Genomic DNA, 23,751 nt, shown 5'->3' with positions numbered 1-23,751 from the left:
TTCTCTATTCTGTTCCATTGGTCTATATGTCTGTTTTTGTGCCAGTACCATGCTGTCTTGGTGATCACTGCTTTGTATTATAGCTTGAAATCGGGCAACGTGATGCCTCCAGCTTTGTTTTTCTTTTTCAACATTTCCTTGGCGATTTGGGGTCTTTTCTGATTCCATACAAATTTTAGGATTGTTTGTTCCAGCACTTTGAAAAATGTCATTGGAATTTTGATTGGGATGGCAATGAATGTATAGATTTCTCTGAGTAGCATAGACATTTTAACAATGTTTATTGCCTTCCGATCCATGAGCATGGAATGTTGTTCCATCTTTTTGTGTGTTCTTCCAGTACTTTCATGAGTGTTCTGTAGTTTCTAGAGTATAGATCCTTTATCTCTTTAGTTAGGTTTATTCTGAGGTATATTATGGTTTTTGGTGCTATTGTAAATGGAATCGTTTCTCTAATTTCTCTTTCTACAGTTGCATTGTTAGTGTATAAGAAAGCAACTGATCTGTGCATTGATTTTGTATCCTGCCACATTACTGAATTGCTGGATGAGTTCTCGTAATTTGGGGGGTGAAGTCTTTTGGGTTTTCCACATAAAATATCATGTCATCTGCGAAAAGAGAGAGTTTGACTTCTTCTTTGCCAACTTGAATACCTTTTATTTCTTTTTGTTGTCTGATTGCTGTTGCTAGGACTTCTAGTACTATGTTGAACAATAGTGGCGAGAGTGGGCATCCTTGACGTGTTCCTGATCTTAAGGGAAAGGCTCTCAGCTATTCCCCATTGAGGATGATATTTGTTGTGGGTTTTTCATAGATGGATTTTATGAATTTGAGGAATGTTCCCTCTATCCCTATACTCTGAAGAGTTTTAATCAGGAAAGGATGTTGTATTTTGTCAAATGCTTTCTCTGCATTGGGTAGATGCAGAGAATCTAATAAAAAACCACATCTCCTCAATTGAGAGGACAATACGGTTCTTCTCCCTCCTCTTATTAATGTGTTCTATCACACTGATTGATTGGCGAATGTTGATCGACCCTTGCATCCCGGGGATAAATCCCACTTGGTCGTGGTGGATAATCCTTTTAATGTATTGTTGGATCCTATTAGCTAGGATTTTGTTGAGGATTTTGGAGTCCATATTCATCAGGGATATCGGTCTGAAATTCTCCTTTTTGATGGGGTCTTTGCCTGGTTTGGGGATTAAGGTAATGCTGGTCTCATAGAATGAGTTTGGAAGTTTTCCTTCTGTTTCTATTTTTTGAAACAGCTTCAGTAGAATAGGTATTATTTCTTCTTTGAATGTTTGGTAGAATTCCCCAGGGAATCCATCAGGCCCTGGACTCCTGTTTTTGGGGAAGTTTTTGATCATTGCTTCAATCTCGTTACTGGTTTTTGGCCTATTCAGGTTGTCAATTTCTTCCTGTTTCAGTCTTGGCAGCTTATAGGTTTCCAGGAAGGCCTCCATTTCATCAAGATTGATCTGTTTATTGGCATAGAGTTGTTGATAATAATTTCTAATAATTGTTTCTATTTCCTTGGTGTTAGTCGTGATCTCTCCCCTTTCATTCATAATTTTATTAATTCGGGTCCTTTCTCTTTTCTTTTGGATAAGTTTGGCCAGTGGTTTATTGATCTTATTAATTCTTTCAAAGAACCAACTTCTAGTTTTGTTGATCTGATCTACTGTGTTTCTGGTTTCTAATTCATTGGTCTCTGCTCTAATCTTAATTATTTCTCTTCTAATGCGTGGCTTAGGCATCGTTTGTTGCTTTTTCTCTAGTTCTTTAAGGTGTAAAGTTAGTTGGTGAATTCAGGGTTTTTCTATTTTTTTGAGTGAGGCTTGGATGGCTATGTATTTCCCCCTTAAGACTGCCTTTGCAGTATCCCATAGGTTTTGGACCGATGTGTTTTCGTTCTCATTGATTTCGATGAATTGTTTAAGTTCTTCTTTGATTTCCTGGTTGACCCAAACATTCTTGAGCAGAGTGGTCTTTAGCTTCCAAGTGTTTGAATTTCTGCCAAATTTTTTCTTGTGATTGAGTTCCAGTTTTAAAGCATTGTGGTTTGAGAATATGCAGGAAATAATCTCAGTCTTTTGGTATCAGTTGAGACCTGATTTGTGACCCAGTATGTGGTTATTCTGGAGAAAGTTCCATGTGCGCTCAAGAAGAATGAGTATTCTTTTGTTTTAGGGTGGAATGTTCTGTATGTATCTATGAGGTCCATCTGGTCCAGTGTATCATTCAAAGCTCTTGTTTCCTTGTTGATTTTCTGCTTAGATGATCTGTCCATTGCTGAGAGTGGAGTATTGAAGTCTCCTACAATTAACGTATTGTTTTCAATATGACTATTTTGGTTAACAGTTGGCTTATGTAGATGGCTGTTCCCATGTTGGGGGTGTAGATATTTACAATTGTTAGATCTTCTTGTTGGATAGATCCTTTAAGAATGATATAATGTGGGCGCCTGGGTGGCTCAGTTGGTTAAGCGACTGCCTTTGGCTCAGGTCATGATCCTGGAGTCCCGGGATCGAGTCCTGCATTGGGCTCCCTGCTCGGCAGGGAGTCTGCTTCTCCCTCTGACCCTCCCCCCTCTCATGTGCTCTCTCTCATTCTCTCTCTCTCTCAAATAAATAAATAAAATCTTTTTTTAAAAAAGAGTGATATAATGTCCTTCTATGTCTCTTATTAGAGACTTTAAAATCTAATTTGTCTGTTATAAGAATTGCTACCCCATGGGGCGCCTGGGTGGCTCAGACGGTTAAGCGTCTGCCTTCGGCTCAGGTCATGATCCCAGGGTCCTGGGATCGAGTCCCGCATCGGGCTCCCTGCTCAGTGCAGAGCCTGCTTCTCTCCCTCTGCCTCTGCCCCTCTCTCTCTCTGACTTTCATGAATAAATTAAAAAAAAAAAAAAAAAGAATTGCTACCCCAGCTTTCTTTTGAGGTCCGCTGGCATGGAAGATGTCATCATGTTGCCTGTGAAGATGTTGTTTTTATAGATTGTCCCTGTAAATTTTTGTTGTATATCACTCTTGGGATCTTTCTCCTTTTATAGGACCCTCCTTAATATTTCTTGCAGGGCCGGCTTAGTGGTCACATATTCTTTCAGTTTCTGCCAGTCGTGGAAGCTCTGCATCTTTCCATCCATTCTAAATGAAAGCCTTGCCAGATAAAGTACTCTTGGCTGTATGTTCTTCTTGTTTAGTACCCTGAATATGTCTTGCCAGGCCTTTCTGGCTTGCCAGGTCTCTGTGGATAGGTCTGACGTTACTCTGATGTTCCTCCCTCTGTACATAAGGAATCTCTTCCCACAAACTGCCCTTAAGATGGTTTCTTTCGTTCTAAGATTTGCAAGTTTTACTATTACATGCCGGGGTGTTGGCCTGTTTTCCTTGATCTTGGGAGGGGTCCTCTCTGCCTCTAGGACACGAATGTTTGTTTAATTCCGCAGATTACGGAAGTTCTCAGCTACGATTTGCTCAAATACATCTTCTAGTCCTCTCTCTCTCTCCACTCCCTCTGGGATTCCAATTATTCTGACGTTGGAAGTTTCATGGTGTCACTTATTTCTCTGATTCTATTTTCATGGATTCTGAGTTGTTTTTCCGTGGCCTCCTCTTTTCCCTTTTTTATCTATTATATTGTCATCCAGGTCGCTTATTCATTCTTCTGCCTCACTTACCCTAGCTGTTAGATTATCTAGATTGGATTGGATCTCATTGATAGCATTTTTAAGTTCTGCCAATTCACCTTTCATTTCTGCCCTTAGAGACTCTATGTTGCCATTAATTGATTTCTCCATTCTAGCCATTGTCTTCACAATTGCTAGCCTGAATTCCATCTCCGACATCTTGGTTATATCTGCCTCCATTTGTAAATCTGCAGCATAAGTCATAATCCCTGAGTCTTTCCTATTTTCAGGGTTCCTCCTCCTAGTCATTCTGTTGAGGGGTGGTTGAGGGAACGTATAGAGTCCAAATTATTGACCAGAACCCAGCAAGATGCACCTGTTTTCTTTTGGACCTTAGGGTTGCTGGCCTCTTGTTTTCCCAGGCTGTCTTCTGGGGGAGGGGCCTGCCAAGCTGTTACTCAGGCAACCCTGTTTGGGCGGAGTTGCCATGAGCCTCTGCAGTGGGGGATGGGCTCAGTGGGAATCAGTTTACTGGGGCTTTTGTCCCTGGTGGCTTTCCATGTCTCTTCCGTGAGTCAGAGCAGAAGAGACCATTTCCAACCCTCTGCCTCAGAGCAGAGAGATTGCAGTCTGTTCTTCAGTGAGCTCTCCAGGCCCCAGTATTCCCATTTCTGTCCATGCTGGTATAAACTGCAGTGTCCTGGGTTGTGTGCCCCTCCGCAGTGCTCCCAGTCCTGCCTCCAGGTCGGAGCACGTCTCTGCTGTTTGTGCTTCTAAAACCGCCAGCCGCTCCCAGTTCGTACTCATGACCCCTCCGCTCCAGGTTTCTGCCCAGGTGGCTGCCCTAAAGTCCTTTCCTCACTGCTACCAGTCTGCGAGTCTGTGCCCTGTCCCCAGCGCACGAGGCTGTCGCTCACTGGCGGTGTAGGATCCCCACAGCCAGGCTCCCTCCCGCTGCCGTTTATCCTCTGATATCTGCCCGCAGAATCACGGCTCCCTGCTTCAGACCTTGAAACCAACCGCCCACGATATTCTGTTTGTAGAGATCCAGATCTTACATCTCAGGCAGATTTTGTGGGGCTCAGAATGGTCTGGTAGATATCCAGCTCAATTCCAGACACCAGTTGAAATAGGGTCCCCTACTCCTCCACCATCTTTTCTCTCTCCCACGTTCTTTAATTTTTGAAAAATTTCTCACTGGTTATCCAGGAATGAGCATACATAGATTGTAAAGAAGATGCTTTTGCCTTACATGTATAATATAATGTCTTTTGAACCTCTTTGACTAAATCACAATATTTTTCTCTCCCCTTTTTATTTGCCATTGTTTTTCTTGCTAGTTTTAGCCCTATTTGTGGGGGCCATTTGAAATCTAATGCTAGGTGAAATAAGTCCATCAGAGAAAGATAAATACTACACAATTTCACTCATATGTGGAATTCAAGATACAAAAGAATCAAAGAAAAGAGAGATAAAAGAACAGACTCTTAAGCATAGAAAGGAAACAGATGGTACCAGAGGGGAGGTGGTGGGAATGGGTTAAATTGGTGATAGGGATTAAATAATGCACTTGTTGTGAGGAGCACCGGGTGATGTATGGATGTGTTGAATGACTATATTTTACACCTGAGCTAACATTACACTACTGCCTGTTAACTAACTGGAATTTAAATAAAAACCTTAAAAAACTTATTGTCTTAGTTCTATAACAAAACTGCTATTACTGAAGAGGCCAGGATCAAGGTTTTCGCGGATTTGGTGTCTTGTGAAGTCTGCTTCCTGGTTCATAGATGGCCATATTCTCACTGAGTCCTCACAGGGCAGTCAGACAAGAGAGTTCTCTGGGTCTTCTTTATAAAGGCACTAATGACATTCACAGAGTGCACCCTCATGAGCTAATCAGCCCACAAAGTCTTACTTCCTAACACCTTCATAGTCGGTGTTAGGATGTCAATACATGAATTTTGGGGAGACAGAAAGATCATTCCATAACATGTATCTTCCTAGAATTAAAACATAAGGTCCCAAAGAATATATCTTCTCTCTCGTTTACCACTCTAACTGAATGATCACTCAACAAATACTGAGCACCCATACTTGATGAACAATAGAGGTATAGCAAAGAACAAAATAGTCAAAAGAGAAAAGTTCCTGCCTCCACAGATCTTACTTTTATTTGGGCAATAAACAAATATGCACCGAGTGCAGTGAGCTTGACTGTGATGAGTGCTAAGGAAGTGAGGCAGGGAGCAGGTTGTGATGGAGGGTGGGGAGTGTGGTGGCTGGGTTGTCCCTGGTCAGAGGAGGCCTCTCTGAGGAGTCATATCATGGAAAAAAGGATAAAGGTTGAAAAAATCATCAATAAACATAATCTGAAGCATACGGTCACTGTGTTTGGAATCTTAGGGACTTTCAGGATTCTGCTTGTGTCAGGTCACAAGGCTCTCACAAAGGTAGCCAGAAAAATGTGGATATGGTTAATAAGCTTCAATACATATTTCTTCAGAGTGAGAAAGAGAGCAATTTTTGGAATTATTTTACAATGAAGCAAAAGTGCATGCTGGTCAAAATCAGATTTAATCTGTAGGCACATTGTATGTACAGTACTGCTTGCCAGTCCAGAGGAATGATGATATAACTGCATATCCACTGAGATTATATGTAATATTTTTTATAATAATATTTATTTTCTGACCTGTTCTTTTTTTATTTTTTAAATAAAATAAAATAAATAAAAACTATCCCAGTATGGTTAATATACAGTGTTATAATAGTTTCAGGTGCACAATAGAGTGATTCAACAATTCCATATATTACTCCATGCTCATCAAGACAAGTGTCCCCTTCATCCCCATCACCTCTTTCACCCATCCCCCACACACATCACCTCTGGTAACCATTGTTTGTTCCCTCTAGTTAAGAGTTTTTTGTTTTTTGATTTGCCTCCTTCTTTTTCCTCCCTATGTTCATCTGTTTTGTTTCTTAAATTCCACGTATGAATGAAATCATATGGTGGTTGTATTTCTCTGACTTATTTTGCTTAGCATAATACTCTAGCTCCGTCCACAACATTGCAAATGGCAAGATTTTATTCTTTTTTATGGCTGAGTAATATCCCATTGTATGCCACATCTTCTTTATCCATTCGTCAATTGGTGGACATTTGGTCTCTCTCCATAGTATGGCTATTGTTGATAATGCTACTATAAACATCAGGGTGCCTGCATCTCTTTGAATCAGTACTTTTGTATCATTTAGGTAAATACCTCCTAGTGCAATTGGGTTGTAGAGTAGCTCTATTTTTAACTTTTTGAGGGATCTCCTATCTGTTCTCCAGAGTGGTTGTACCAGTTTGCATTCCCACAAACAGGGTAAGAAGGTTCCCCTTTCTCTACATCCTCACCAACATCTGCTGTTTCCTCAGGTATTGATTTTAGCCATTCTGACAGGTGTGAGATGGTATCTCATTGTGGTTTTGATTTGGATTTCCCTGATGATCAGTGATGTTGACCATCTTTTCATGTGTCTGTTGGCCATGTGTATGTCTTCTTTGAAGAGATGTCTGTTCATGTCTTCTACCCATTTCTTAACTGAAATATTTGTTTTTTTGGGTGTTGGTTTTCCTAAGTTTTTTTTATAGATTTTGGATATGTCATTTGCAAATATCTTCTCCCATTCCATAGGTTGACTTTCTGTTTTGTTGATTGTTTCCTTTACTATGCAGAAGCTCTGTATCTTGATGAAGTCCTAATAGTTTATTTTTGCTTTGGTTTCCCTTGCCTCAGGAGAAATATCTAGTAAGAAGTTGCTACAACTGATGACAGGTTACTGCCTGTGTTCTCCTCTAGGATTTTGATGGTTTCCTGTCCCACATTTAGGTCCTTTATCCATTTTGAATTTATTTTTGTGCATGGTATATGAATGTGGTCGAGTTTCTTTTTTTTTTTTTTTTGAGTGATGTTGTCCTGTTTTGCCAACACCAGTTGAAGAGATTCTGTTTTTTTCCTCCATTGGGTATTTTTTCCTGCATTGTCAAAGATTAGTTGACCATACAATTATCAGTCCATTTCTGGGTTTTCTACTCTGTTCCATTCATCTGTTTGTCTGTTTTTGTGCCAGTACCATACTGTCTTGATGACTACAACTTTCTAATATAACTTGAAGTCCAAATTGTGATGCTTCCAGATTTGACTTTCTTTTTTTTAAATTGAAATTTTATGAGACAACATATAGTACATCATTAGTTTCTGATGTACTGTTCAATGATTCATCCATTGCATATAACACCCAGTACTCATCACATCATGTGCCCTCCTTAATGCCCATCAAGCAGTTACCACATCCCTCACCAACCTCCTATTCCACAACCGTCAGTTTATGAGTCAAGAGTCTCTCATGGTTTGTGTCCCTCTCTGATTTCTTGCAATTTAGTTTTCCCTCCTTTGCCTATGGCGTTTTGTGCTACTTCTTATACTACACATATGAGTGAAACAATATGAATATTGTCCTTCTCTGATGGACTTATATCAGTTAGCATAATACCCTCCAGTTCCATCCATGTCGATGTAAATGGTAGGTATCCATCCTTTCTGATGGCTGAGTAATATTCCATTTATATATGAACCATATGTTCTTTATCCATTCATCTGTGAAGGGCATCTCAGCACCTTCCACAGTTTGGCTATTGTGGACATTTTTGCTTTGAACATTGGGGTGCATGTGCCCCTTCTTTTCACTACAACTGTATCTTTGGGGTAAATACCCAGAAGTGCAATTGCTGGGTTATAGTGTAGCTATATTTACTTCTTGAGGAACCTCCATACTGTTTTCCAGAGTGGCTATACCAGTTTGCATTCCCACCAACAGTGTAAGAGTGTTCCCCTTTCTCCACATTGTTGCCAACATTTGTTATTTCCTGCCTTGTTAATTTTTGCCATTCTATCTGGTGTAAGGTGGTGTCTCTTTGTGATTTTGATTTGTATTTCCCTGATGGCTATGATGTTGAACATTTTTTCATATGTCTGTTAGCCATTTGTATGTCTTCTTGGAGAAGTGTCTGTTCATGTCTTCTGTCCATTTTTTGACTGGGTTATTTGTTTTTTGGGTGTTGAGTTTGAGAAGTTCTTTACAGATATTGGATACCAGCTCTTTATCTGTAATCTCATTTGCAAATATCTTCTCCCATTCTGTGGGTTACCTCTTAGTTTTGTGGACTGTTTCCTTTGATGTGCAGAAGATTTTTATCTTTATTATCTTATGTTAGTCACCATACAACACATCATTAGTTTTTGATGTAGTGTTCCATGATTCATTGTTTGAGTATAACACCCAGTGCTCCATGCAGTACGTGCCCTCCTTAATACCCATCACTGGGATAACCAATCCCCTCACCGCCCTCCCCTCTAACACCCTCAGTTTGTTTCTTGGAGTCCATAGTCTCTCATGGTTCACCTCCCCTTCCGATTCCCCCCTTTCATTTTTCACTTCCTGTTCCTAATGTCCTCCATGCTTTCCCTTATGTTCCACAAATAAGTGAATATGATAATTGACTTTCTCTGCTTGACTTATTTCACTTAGCATAATCTCCTCCAGTCCCATCCATGTTGATGTAAAATTGGGTATTCATACTTTCTGAGGGCTGAGTAATACTCCATTGTATATATGGACCACATCTTCTTTATCCATTCATCTCTTGAAGGGCATCTTGGCTCTTTCCACAGTTTGGCTATTGCAGACATTGCTGCTGTGAACATTGGGGTGCATATGGCCCCCCATCTCTATATCTGTGTCTTTGTGGTAAATACCCAGGAGTGCAATTACTGGGTCATAGGATAGTTCTATTTTTAAAATTTTGAGGCACCTCCACACTGTTTTCCAAAGTGGCTGTACCAACTTGCATTCCCACCAACAGTGTAAGAGGGTTCCCCTTCTCCACAACCTCTCCAACATTTGTTGTTTCTTTCCCTGTCCATTTTTGCCATTCTAACTGGTGTAAGGTGGTATCTCCATGTGGTTTTGATTTGAATTTCCCTGGTGGCTAATGATGATGAACATTTTTTCATGTTTCTGTTAGCCATTTGTATATCTTCTTTGGAGAAATGTCTGTTCATGTCTTCTGCCCATTTTTTGACTTGATTATTTGTTTTTTGGGTGTTGAGTTTGAGAAGTTCTTTATAGATCTTGGATATCAGCCCTTTGTCTGTAGTGTCATTTGCAAATATCTTCTCCCATTCTGTGGGTTGCCTCTTTGTTTTGTTGACTGTTTCCTTTGTTGTGCAGAAGCTTTTTATCTTGATGAAGTCCCAAAAGTTCATTTTCGCCTTTCTTTCCCTTGCCTTTGGAGACATGTCTTAAAAGAAGTTGCTGTGGCCGATGTCGAAGAAGTTACTGCCTATGTTCTCATAAAGGATTTTATGGATTCCTGTCTCACATTGAGGTCTTTCATCCATTGTGAGTTTATCTTTGTGTATGGTGTTAGAGAATGGTTGAGTTTCATTCTTCTGTATATAGCTGTCCAATATTCCCAGCACCAGTTATTGAAGAGACTTTTTCCATTGGATTATTTTTTCTGATTTGTCAAAGATTTCATCATAGAGTTGAGGGCTCTCTACTGTGTTCCACTGATCTATGTGTCTTTTTTTCTTCCAGTACCATGCTCTCTTGGTGATCACAGTTTTGTAATATAGGTTGAAATCAGAAAAATTAGATTTTAAACTAAAGTCTGTAATTAGAGACACAAAGGACATTATATCTGAGAAACAAACAGGGTTTTAGAGGGGAGGGGGGAGGGGGGATTGGTTAGCCCGGTGATGGGTATTAAGGAGGGTATGTACTGCATGGAGCACTGGGTGTTATATGAAAACAATGGATTGTGGATCACCACATCAAAAACTAATGATGTATTGTATGGTGAGTAACATAACATAATAAAATAAAAAAAAAATTAAAGGATGTAGATGATTTCTCTCATGTGTCCAGCATAGCAAATCTATGGACTATAGTCACAGAATAAGGAGTGAGGGACAAGGAAATCACTGTGTGGGAACGTAATAGGCAAGGATATATATATATATATATGATATTTTTTTCCTCTTATGAAATTCAATTACAACTTTTAAAGAAGTTTTTTAAAAAACTAAAAAGGAAAAAAATTAACAAAACAGGAAACAACAAATGTTGGAGAGGTTGTGGAGAAAGGGGAACCCTCTTATACTGTTGGTGGGAATGCAAACTGGTGCAGCCACTCTGGCAAACAGTACAGAGGTTCCTCAAGATGTTAAGAATAGAGCTACCCTACAACCCAAAAATTGCACTATTAGGTATTTATCCCAAAGATACAGATGTAGTGAGAAAAGGGGCACGTGCACTCCAATGTTCATAACAGTGATGTCCACAATAGCCAAACTGTGGAAGGAGCCAAGATGCCCTTCAACAGATGAATGGATAAAGAAGATGTGGTCCATATGTACAACGGAATATTATTCAGCCATCAGAAAGGATGAATACCCACCACTTGCATCAACATGGATGGAACTGGAGGGGGTTATGCTAAGTGAAGTAAGTCAAGCAGAGAAAGATAATTATGGTTTTGTTCATATGTGGAACATAAGCAATAGCACAGAGGACAATCAGAGAAGGGAGGGAAATCTAAAGGGGGAGAAATCAGAGAGGGAGATGAACCATGAGAGACTATGGACCCCGGGAAAAAATCTGAGGTTTTCAGAGGGGAGGAGGGTGGAAGGAGGGGGTAACAGGGTGATGGTATTGAGGAGGGCATGTGTTGTGATGAGTACTGGGTGTTATACGTAACTAATGAATCATTGAACACTACATCAAAAACTAATTATGTACTATACAGTGGCTAACTGAACATAATAAAAAATTATGTTAAAAAATGATAACTTGATATGCTATTATGCAACTCTTAAACATGTTGATTATGCAGATTATGTAAAAATATGGAAAATGTTAATGAAATTTTGTTAGGCGAAATAAAACTATATACATTCTGTTTGCACACACACACACACAAATAAATAAAATAAAAAATAGAAAACTAAAAAGGAAAACTACAGAAAACTAAAAGGGAAAAGAAGAAAACACAAGATTGAAAATTGAGATCTTTAGTCAAAGTGTATATTTTCAAGTATCCATATGTGAAAATTTTGATAGATAAAAATGTGCCATTGGCTGATTTTATATTTCTTATTATCATCATTAACAGTATTTATACAGAACATGTACACAAATACACATATACTCTATATATAATCCTAAAAGAAGTGGTTGAAAGGGGGAAAGTGTTTACCAGATATTTTGTCAAATAACGGTATGAGCTCTCCCAAAATTGATAATTGGATTGATTTACAGCATACAGGCCCCTGAACTGACTGCAATAGTAGTAGTTAATTCTAATTTGAATGCTTACTGTGTGCCAGCCAATATTGCAATATTTTACATATGTTACATTTATTTAATCCTCATACTAATCCTTTAAAATATGTATTATTTACCTTCCCCCTTTATAGACAAGAAATCTGAGGCACTGAAAAGTTAAGTAATTTTCCCAAGTTCACACAAGCTGATAACTAGAATCACCAGGATTACATCTGGCTCCATCAACATCATACTGTACTATATCTCAAATGTAGAATACTGTGCTTATGATCATACAGAAGCAGACACTTAAAATTGTTGTATTATTCAGAGATGAGAAGTCACCACATTTAAAGATGTATCATGAGTCAGTTTATGCTTATGTATTTTATGTGGTATGCAACTTTAACTTATGATCATAAAGCAACCCATAAACATCTTCAGATACATACTTGTTTCAGGGTCTTGGGTTTAGATAGTGACCTCAGACACAACAAAACTATTACAGACACTGAAGTATGTGAGTTACTTATCATGGTCATCAAGACAAAGGCACATTAGAACTGAATAAAGATACAAATCTTGTGATCCTCAGCCTATCATTTAGGGCTGCGCAGATTGAACATCTCTTTCACACATAACTGTTTCAACTTGGCTATCAGAGATAACTATGATAGGTTCTTTAAGTGATATCTGCTTCAGCCAAATTATTTGCAAATCAGCATATGTTCTATTAATAGTAAGAGTATCTTATAGATTAGCATATACTATAATTCTACAGTTTGAAATGCACATTTAAATGTGCATTTTATTTGTAACATATTCACTACCTAGCGAAAAACTTCTGAATATACATTTTCTCCTCACCCCACTCCCACCGCCCACCTTATAGTTTTCCCTCATATTGGCATAACTTTTGTATCTGTTATATGTCCCCCTAGTGAAACATCAGGATATGGTCTAATTGTCCAAACTTTTTATGAACTGACATTTTCTATGACACTTTATGGACATCAGTTGGATGCAGGTCAATGGTTTAGAAAATCTTGAGGATCTGGGTTTTGGGGCAACATTGGGAAATTTTGTTCAATTCTTATTCTGAATTAATGGTTGCTTTTATAAGGTGTCTCTAGGACTAAGATCTATTTGCAGGTTAATTTAAAGTCAGAACAAGTAGTAAGAGTCTGTGATAGGTTTCATCCCCTTATGTGAAGTCACATGTTCAAGAAGGAGGAGTCCTGTACAGATTCAGTTTCTTAACCCACTTGGGGAGCAGCAAAAGTCACAGATGCATTGCAGAGAAGACGTGAAGGAACCACAGTGCTGGACAGCAAATTTAACTTTTCTACACATTGTGGGATCCTCACTAGTCAAGAAGCAGAATATCAGGTGAACTCTGTCTGGATCACAGTAATGTTAATCTTTAATATCTCTTGGAAAATAATGTGCCTGGCTCTGTAAAACAACTTGTGAGTGGTAAAAGGAAAAAAAATTAGACTTATATGGACTGTTTCATCTGGTTTTCTTTTAGAATTCTTAGAATAAAAAATATTGTAAATCTGTGCAGAGAAATTCTCCTTTTTATCTCTATTATGAAAGATTAAGTGTATTCTCCATTATAAGAGGAGGACATGAACCTATTTCTTGATTTGTGATTTCAGATATTTTGATCCAGCAGAAATAAAAGAGGGAAATGTAGATTAAATTGGAAATGAAGAACTGAAAGTCAACATTTTAAAAAAAATTTTATTATGTTATGTTAGTCACCATAAAATACATCATTAGTTTTTGATGTAGTGATCCACGATCCATTGTTTTCGTATAACACCCAGTGTTCCATGCAGTACGTGCCCTCCTTAATACCCATCAGCAGGCTAACCAATCCCCCCTCCCCCCTCCCCTCTAAAACCCTGTTTGTTTCTCAGAGTCCATAGTCTCTCATGGTTCATCTCTCCCTCCGATTTCCCTCCCTTCATTTTTCCCTTCCTTCTCCTAATGTCCTCCATGCTATTCCTTATGTTCCACAAATAAGTTAAACCATATGATAATTGATTTTCTCTGCTTGACTTATTTCACTTAGCATAATCTCCTCCAGTCCCATCCATGTTGATGTAAAAGTTGGGTATTCATCTTTTCTGATGGCTGAGTAATATTCCATTGCATATATGGACCACATCTTTTTTATCCATTCATCTGTTGAAGGGCATCTCGGCTCTTTCCACAGTTTGGCTATTGTGGACATTGCTGCTATGAACATTGGGGTGCATATGGCCCTTCTTTTCACTCCATCTGTGTCTTTGGGGTAAATACCCAGGAGTGCAATTGCTGGGTCATTGGGTAGCTCTAGTTTTAAATTTTTGAGGCACCTCCACACTGTTTTTCAAAGTGGCTGTACCAACTTGCATTCCCCCTAACAGTGTAAGAGGGTCCCCTTTCTCCACACCCTCTCCAACATTTGTTGCTTCTTACCTTGTCAATTTTTGCCATTCTAACTGGTGTAAGGTGGTATCTCAATGTGGTTTTAATTTGAATTTCCTTGATGGCTGATGATGAACATTTTTTCATGTGTCTGTTAGCCATTTGTATGTCCTCTTCAGAGAAGTGTCTGTTCATGTCTTCTGCCCATTTTTTGACTAGATTATTTGTTTTTTGGGTGTTGAGTTTGAGTTCTTTATAGATCTTGGATATCAGCCCTTTATCTGTAGTGTCATTTGCAAATATCTTCTCCTATCCTGTGGGTTGCCTCTTTGTTTTGTTGACTATTTCCTTTGCTCTGCAGAAGCTTTTTATCTTCATGAAGTCCCAAAAGTTCATTTTTGCTTTTGTTTCACTAGGCTTTGGAGATGTATCTTGAAAGAAGTTGCTGTGGCCGATGTCGAAGAGGCTACTGCCTATGTTCTCTTTTAGGATTTTGATGGATTCCTGTCTCACATTGAGGTCTTTCATCCATTGTGAGTTTATCTTTGTGTATGGTGTTAGATAATGGTCGAGTTTCATTCTTCTGTATATAGCTGTCCAATTTTCCCAGCACCATTTATTGAAGATACTGTTTTTTTTTTTTTTCCATTACATATTTTTTCCTGCTTTGTCAAAGATTATTTGACCATAGAGTTGAGGGTCCATATCTGGGTTCTCTATTCTGTTCCATTGGTCTATATGTCTGTTTTTGCTAGACACTTTCTTAAAACTTACATAGCACCATGGAGGGCTGTTAATTTTTTAAAGAATACATGATTATAATTGGTTTACTTTCATTTTTCATTTTTTGAACTTTTATTTAAATTTCAGTTAGTTAACATACAGTGTAATATGAGCTTCAGGTGTACAATGTAGTGATTCAAAACGTCTGTACACCACTTGGTGCTCATCACAAGTGCACCCTTTAATCCCCTTAAGCTATTTCTCCCAACCCACCCACTTCCCCTCTAGTAACCATCAATTTGTTCTCTATTTAGGAGTTTATTTCCTAGTTTTCCTCTCTTCCCCCCGATGCCCCACTGTATTCATCTGTTTTGTTTCTTAAATTCTACATATGACTGAAATCATATGGTATATGTCTTTCTCTGACTGACTTATTTTGCTGAGCATAATACTACCTAGTTCCATCCATAACTTTGCAAATAGCAAGACTCAATTCTTTTTTATGGCTGAGTAATATTACATTATATATATAAATATATATACATTCTTATACATACAAGTATATATATATACTTACTTGCTGACAAGTAAAAGAGTGTGTTCACTATATCAAGCCAAAAGTATATATATAAACCATATCAGTATATATATACATTATTTATGTAAATATATATAATGTAATAGTATATTTGAATATATTGTAGTAGTCCTTTATGTATATAGATATATACCATATTTTCATTATCCATTCATCAACTGATGGACATTGGGCACTTTCCATAATTAGGCTATTGTTGATAATGCTGCTATCAACATCGGGGTGCATATATCTCTTCAAATTAGTATATCTGTATCCTTTGGGTAAATACATCCTAGTGCAATTGCTGGATCATAGGGTGGTTCTATTTTTAAATTTTGAGGAACCTCCATACTGTTTTTCAGAGTGGCTGCACTAGTTTGCATTCCCACCAACAGCGTCAGAGGCTTTCCCTTTCTCCCAATCCTCCCCAACACCTGTTGTTTCCTGTGTGTTAATTTTACACATTCTGACCGATGTGAGGTGGTATCTCATTGTACTTTTGATTTGTATTTCCCTCATGATAAGTGATGATGAGCATCTTTTCATGTGTTAGTTAGCCATCTGGATGTCTTCTTTGGAGAAATGTCTATACGTGTTTTCCATGTATTTTTTCCTTAATTATTTGTGTTTTGGGTGTTGAGTTTTAGAAGTTCTTTATATATTTTGGATACTAACCCTTATCAGATATGTCATTTGCAAATATCTTCTCTCATGTCATAGGTTGCTTTTTAATTTTCTTCATTGTGTCCTTCACCATGCAGAAACCTTTCATCTTGATGGCGTCTCAATAGTTTATTTTTGCTCTTGTTTCCCTCGCCATGGGAGACGCATCTAGTAAGAAGATGCTATGGCCGATGTCAAAGAGGTTACTGCCTGTGTTCTCCTCCAGGATTTTAATGGTTTCCTGACTCATAGTTAGGTCTTTGATCCGTATTGAATTTATTTTTGTGTCTGATGTAAGAAACGGGTCCAGTTTCATTCTTTTGCATGTTGCTGTCCAGTTCTCCCAACACCAGTTGTTGAAGACACTCTCTTGTTTCCATTGGATATTCTTTCCTGTTTTGTTGGAGGTTAATTGACACTGTAGTTGTGGGTTATCTCTGGGTTTTCTATTTTGCACTACTAGGCGTTTACCAGAGAGATACAAAAACACTAATATGAAGGAATACATGCACCCTGGTGTTGATAGCAGCATTATCAATGATAGCCAAATTTTGGAAACAAACTAAATGCCCATCAATTAGTGAAAGGATAAAGAAGATGTGGTATATATATTTGCAATGACATGGATGGAGCTAGAGAGTATTATCCTAAGCAAAATAAGTCAGTCAGAGAAAGACAAATACCATATCATTTTATTCATATGTGGAATTTAAGAAACAAAAGACAAATGAACATGATAAACAAAAAAACAGAGAGGGAAGTCAAGAGAACAGACTGATGGTTACCAGCAGGGAGGTGGGTAGGGGGATAGGTTGAATAGGTGATGGGGATTAAGGAAGGCATTTCTGATGAGCACTGGGTGTTTTATGGAAGATTGAATCACTAAATTCTACACCCGAAATGAATATTACACTGTATTTTCACTAATATTTTTTAAACTATGAAAATTTTTTTTAAAAGAATTTAAAAAGTCAGGATAAGGAATGAAGATAGTTGCCAGAATCTAGAGAAGAGACGATAGTGGTTTGGATTAGGGTAGAGATTGTGGAAGCTTTTTAAAAGTGCGAGGACAGTTAACATGTAATTTGCTTTCAAACTTACCAGTTTGGGTGATAAGTTAGGTACCAGGATGAGAGAGATAACGGTGCCAAAGATAAATGCCATATCTCCTACATAAGAAACTGGGATATCAACAGTGCTACTCACTAAGATATGAAAAAGGAGGAACATTCTTTTCCTCGTTCTGACATCCACAAAATAATTACATTTCATAGGTGAATTTGCTGACCAAGTAAAAGAGTGTGTTCACTATATCAAGCCAAAAGATTTGTACAGAATCGGAGGGTCACATCACTTTAGAACCAGATCTATTCCAAACTTCCAAACTTAAATGTGAGAAATTTCAGAACTTGACTTTAAGAGTAACCTTGCCAAGCTCACCTAGATAAAAATATAATATTAAACATAAATTTAGATCCATAAAAGGATCTAAAACAAAGACCAGATTACTTGGCTCTAATATTTACTTTTACCCATTATTTTTAAGTATTAACATAAAGTATTTCCCTTTTTAAATTCCGCATTTAATTATATAGATTGTATTGACAGATTTCTTCTCCTCCTCCTTCTCTTCTTCTTATTCCTCCTGCTCCTCTTCCTCTTCATCCCCATCCTCCTTCACCTCCTTCTATTCTTCTCATTCTAGGACTTGGTCACTAAAGGACTATGGACAAAAGCAATTACACTTCTCTACACGGTTTTGTTCTGCTTGGTTTCTCTGGCCATCCCAAACTGGAGATGGTCCTATCAGGAGTTGTCACTATCTTCTACTTCATTACATGGGTGGGTAATACAGCCATCATCCTTGCATCTCTCCTGGATCCCCATCTGCACACGCCAATGTATTTTTTCCTCAGGAATTTATCTTTCCTGGACCTATGCTTCACGACTAGCATCATCCCTCAAATGCTGGTTAACTTGTGGGGACCTGACAAGACCATCAGCTATGTGGGCTGTGTCACTCAACTCTACGTTTATATGTGGTTGGGGTCCACTGAGTGCCTCCTCCTTGCTGTTATGTCCTATGATCGTTTCATAGCTATCTGTAAGCCCTTGCATTATTTGGTAATCATGAACCCACATCTCTGTCTCAAGATGGCAATCACAGTCTGGAGCATTAGTTTGGCCAATTCTGTAGTACTATGTACACTCACCCTGAATTTGCCTCGATGTGGAAACAACCTTCTGGACCATTTCTTGTGTGAGTTGCCAGCTATGGTCAAAATAGCTTGTATAGACACCACAACAGTTGAAATGTCTGTTTTTGCTTTAGGCATTGTCATTGTCCTTACACCCCTCAGCCTTATTCTTATATCCTATGGCTACATCGCCAAAGCTGTGCTGAGAATAAAGTCAAAAGCAGGCCAGCACAAAGCAATTAATACCTGTGGATCTCATCTCACTGTTGTGTCCATCTTCTATGGAACTATTATCTACATGTACCTACAACCAGGCAACAGTGCCTCCCAAGACCAGGGCAAGTTCCTCACCCTCTTTTACACAATCATCACTCCAAGTCTCAACCCTCTCATTTATACCCTACGGAATAAGGACATGAAGAATTCACTGAGGAAGCTGGTGAGAGTTGACCATGAATCTACAAAATTGAAGAGGAACCAGGTGTCATAGCAAAATATTAGCCTGGATAAGGCAACGAAATATGTTTTCTAATTGTCTTTATTTTTTTCATTCAGATGTAATTGACACAGTGTTATATTAGTTTCAGGTGTACAATATAATGATTCAGCAATTCTGTACATTTATCAATGTTCAACATGATAAGGGTACTTTTTACCCATCCACCACCCTCCTCTCCTCTGGCAACCACTAGTTTTTTCTCTATATTTAATTGTCTATTTTTTGTTTGTCTCTTTTGTTTGTTTGTTCATCTGTTTTGTTTCCAAAATCCACATGAGTGAAGTCACATAGTATTTGTCTTTCCTGACTAACTTAGTTCACTTAGCATGACACACTCTGTCACTTCATAATTCTTGAGGTGTGAAGAGGGGGAGTCACTGGATAATTTTTACTTTCCCACTCAGAACAACACAGAGATGCTTCACATAATATATATTGAATGTGATGTAGCATATTGTCAGTGGCCTTCCATCCACACAATTTCTCCTTCACAGTTGCCTTCAGAAAGTGTTCACCAGCCCACAAAAATGACCACAGGGAGAATATAAGTTCTGTGGCCCTGGTGAACACAGTCTAGCCACCATGCCCATTACTCTTGTATTTGGAAGGATTCTTCTTACTCTTGGCAAGAATCTACAACTAATAATGTTAGGAGATATAGTAAGTCATTTGCTGATTTCAGTAAGTCTGCCAATACTATACTAACAATGTACACTGAGGAAAACATTACCTTTTATACCTATAATTGTTTGTTTTTATGTGTATGTCTAGTTCTATTTTTTCTTTGACTTTAATTTTTTCTGCATTAGGGTTGCAAATTACACCAACTATTATTTATTTATTTATTTATTTATTTATATTTTATTTATTTGAGAGAGAGAGACAGAGATAGTGAGAGCACAAGCAGGGAGGAGAGGGAGAAGCAGGCTCCCCACAGAGCAAGGAGCCCGATGTGGGACTTGATCCCAGAACCCCGGGATCATGACCTGAGCCGAAGGCAGACGCTTAACTGACTGAGCCACCCAGGCGCCCTACACCAACATTTTAAATAATCTCCTACTTATTCATCTGAAATAAGTGTATTTACTCAGACCAATATGTTAACTTACAATAAATCCTTCAAATATATTGAGCTTCTATAAAATAATGGGTACTTCTATAAGCCTGTCAGCCTGACCTCACACTGGTGGGACAATATATGACTTTGGTTAGCCTGGTGATGGGTATTAAGGAGGGCATGTACTGCATGGAACACTGGGTGTTATATGAAAACAGTGGATCATGGATCACCACATCAAAAACTAATGATGTATTTTATGGTGACTAACATAACATAATAAAATTAAAAAAAAAAGAAAAAGTGATAATAATAAGTAATAATAATAATTAAATCTAATTTTCTCTTTCAAGAGAGGTTATTTTTCAGACTGATGTCTCACATCAACATTCAAGCACAGCATCAGTATTCGTGAAGACATATAAAAGGGTTAATATAGAAAACAATGCATTAGACTGGGACCTAGAGGAACATAATTTGAATCTCAATTTACCCAGGAAAAAAATCACTTCATATTTCTAAATCTGTGTTATCTTAAGTTTAAGTTGAGTATTAGAGAGGAATCGAAGATGGCAGCATAGTAGGAGGACTCTACCTCCCCCTTGTCTCATGAACACGGCTATGTAACTATCACATCAACCTAAATACCTCAGAAATCTACCTGCAGACTGAGAGAACAAACTCCACAACTAGAGGGAGAGCAAGGCCACATCAAGGAAGGTAGGAAGTGTGGAGAATGACTTGGGGGAGAAACAGATCATGGGTGCTGGAGAGGGCAGAGAGCCCTGGTCATGGTGACGGGCAAGAGAGAGAGGAGCACAGGGGAATGCACAAGGATAGCTATCCAAGGATAGCTTGGAAAATGAGAAGGGCTAATGTTCATGAGTTCTTGCAACCACTGGGGCTTAAAGCCTGAAGTTTTGAAGGTGGATGGGCTTGGCTGAGATAGAGCCCTGAGGGCACTGTGCTGCGCAAGAAGAGAAGGCAGACAGACAACCCTGGGGAAGAGGGCAGGGATAAAAGTAGTCTGAAAAACTCCCGCGGCACAGTGGGGAGATGATTCGCTCTGCTCTGGGAGGTAATATTCAGAGACACCACTCTGGGATTAGGGGAGCTGACCAGCGCCACGCCCCTCCCCCACACCTCCCGTAAACACAGAGCCATCTGCAGGAGGCAGCACAGTGCTGACACTGGCTGCCCCACTTGCTTACACCAGCCACCAGCCCCCTGCGCTCCCCCGCCCCCACCGCACTCTGGCAAGACTGCCCTTATCCCACAAGCTCACCCCAGTCCCAGTGTGGTGGGCCCCTCCCCCTGAGATCAGCCAAGGCCTCTGTGCACACCATGTCTCTAAAGCCTGGAGTTTTAAAGGTCAGCAGGCTTGGCTGGGATAGAGCCAAGAGGGCAGTGTTCTGCTCCTGGAGAGAAGGCAGTCAAATAAGCTGGGTGCAGACAGCAGGGAAATGGCAATCTGAAAATCATCTGGGGCACACAGTGGGGAGATAATTCTCTATTCTAGGGGTGCTTCCCTGAGAGGCAGAATTCAGGATATGCCTCTCCAGGAACAAAGGACCTGGCGAGTGCCACTTCCTTCCCCCAGCCCTCAGCATAAACACAGAGTCACCTGTGGGAAGCAGGGCAGCACCCACACTGGCTGCCTAACTTACCTCACCAAACCCCACGCCCTGTGCTCTGGGGGGATGGCCCTTCTCAGTCAAGGATGCCTCAGCCCCAGCGTGGCAGGCCCCCTCCCCCAGAAGACCAGCAAAGCCTTCTGCCCACAACACATCTCCAGAACAGAGAATTCCACAGGACATCAGTTCTGGTGGAGTTGGTATCAGGTCTCATTTCAAAAGCAGACCACATTCAGGCCAGGGTCCAAATACTGCCAATAGCAGGCAAGGAGAGCCTCTGCAGATGACTGGCATGAAGGACAGAGCAGCCAAAACACAGTGGTGGAGCACAGGCAGCACACACTGGAGACCCTCCCTGAAGCCCCAGACCCTAGGCACTACCTGACCTCTTCTTCATAAGGCCATTACTTTGGGGAGGAAGAGACACAACTGGCTTTTCTAACACACCAAAGAAAGCAGAGACAGATAAAACGCCAAGACAGGAATTTATACCAAATGAAAGAACAAGATAAGGTCACGGCCGGATTCTAAGTGAAACAGATATAAGTCACATGCTTGATGGAGAATTTAAAGCTGCAATCATAAGGATACACACTGGGCTTGAGAAAAAAATGGAAGACATTGGGGAGACCCTTACCACAGACATAAAAGAGTTAAAAAAGAATCAATCAAAGATGAAGAATGCAATAAACTAGATTGGAAACAGGCTTGATGAAATGAACAGCACTCTGGAAGGAAGAGGAAAACGAAGGAGTGATACAGAAGATAAAATACTGGAAATTAATGAAGCTGAACAAAGGAGAGAAAGAAGAATTACAGATGATGACAATAGACTTAGGGAACTCAGTGACTCCAACAAATGTAATAATATTCATATTATAGGAGACCCAGGAGAAGAGAGACAAAGGGAAGCAGAAAATTTATTTCAAGACATAATAGTGGAAAACCTCTCTAATCTGGGGAAAGAAACAGATATTCAAATCCAGGAGGCACAGAGAACTTCCATCAAAATCAACAAAAGCAGGCCAACACAAAGACATATTCTAATCAAATGCACAAAATATAGTGATAAAGAAAAAATCTTGAAAACAGCAAACAAAAGAACTTAACAGACAAGGGAAAACCCATAATAGTAGCTGGGGATTTCTCAACTGATAATTGGCAAGACAGATGGAGTGGCATGACATATTCAGAATGCTGGATGGGAAGTGGGTTGGGCGATGGGGAACTGGGTGATGGGCATTAAGGAGGGCACTTGATGTAATGAACACTGGGTGTTATATGCAACTGATGAATCACTGAATTCTACCTCTGAAACTAATAAAAAAAAATACTAAAAAGAATGCCAAATGGGAAAAAATCTTCCACTAAGAAAAGTCTACTCAGCAAGGCTATCATTCAGAATAGGAGAGTTTCCCAGCAAACCAAAACTAAAGGAGTTTGTGACCACTAAACTAGCCCTGCAAAAAATATTAAAGGGGACTCTGAGTGCAAAGGAGAGACCAAAAAATGACAAAGGCAATAAAGGATCAGAGAAAATCTCCAGAAACAATGATAAAACATTTAATTAAATGGCAATAAATACCTACCAATCAATAATTACTTTTTTTTGTTAAAAAGTAATTAAAATTATATTTAATTGAATTTAGAAAATATATTCTGAGTGATACACACACACATACATATATACTTTTCTTGTAATACGCTTGGTTTTTCAGAGGATTGAACATAATATGAATACATCAGCTATCAGCATTTCAGTATATATTTAATATTCACTAGGATCCTGCAAGATTAGTGGGAGACTATTAAATGCATAATTTCTGTGGGCTTATCTCTGTGTCTGACCTACCATTTAGAACATGGTATTTATTTATTTATTTATTATTTATTTATTTAGTAGTGTTCAATGATTCCTTAGTTGTGTATAACACCCAGTGCTTATTACAACTTGTGCCCTCCTTAATACC

The 23,751-nt window shown here is 39.0% G+C and overlaps 1 protein-coding gene and 1 long non-coding RNA gene across 2 annotated transcripts in view; both read left to right on the top strand.

Moving 5' to 3' along the window:
* Positions 1–23,751, top strand: part of LOC135365512 (uncharacterized) — a 214,727-nt gene that overhangs the window by 89,035 nt on the left and 101,941 nt on the right. The gene's annotated exons all lie outside the window — the stretch shown is intronic.
* LOC135365475 (olfactory receptor 2W1) lies at positions 18,107–19,107 on the top strand. The gene has a single exon (XM_064597016.1). The coding sequence runs from the start codon at positions 18,119–18,121 to the stop codon at positions 19,079–19,081; it is 963 nt and encodes a 320-aa protein (XP_064453086.1). The 5' UTR covers positions 18,107–18,118; the 3' UTR covers positions 19,082–19,107.

This window comes from Mirounga angustirostris, unplaced genomic scaffold (genome assembly GCF_029215605.1).
Source record: "Mirounga angustirostris isolate CCGP_5_RB_7025 unplaced genomic scaffold, mMirAng1.0.hap1 SCAF_8, whole genome shotgun sequence".
In the NCBI taxonomy this organism is placed as follows: Eukaryota; Metazoa; Chordata; class Mammalia; order Carnivora; family Phocidae; genus Mirounga; species Mirounga angustirostris.
Note: the sequence above shows the minus strand (reverse complement) of the source record. Positions and strands in the feature narration are given on the sequence as shown.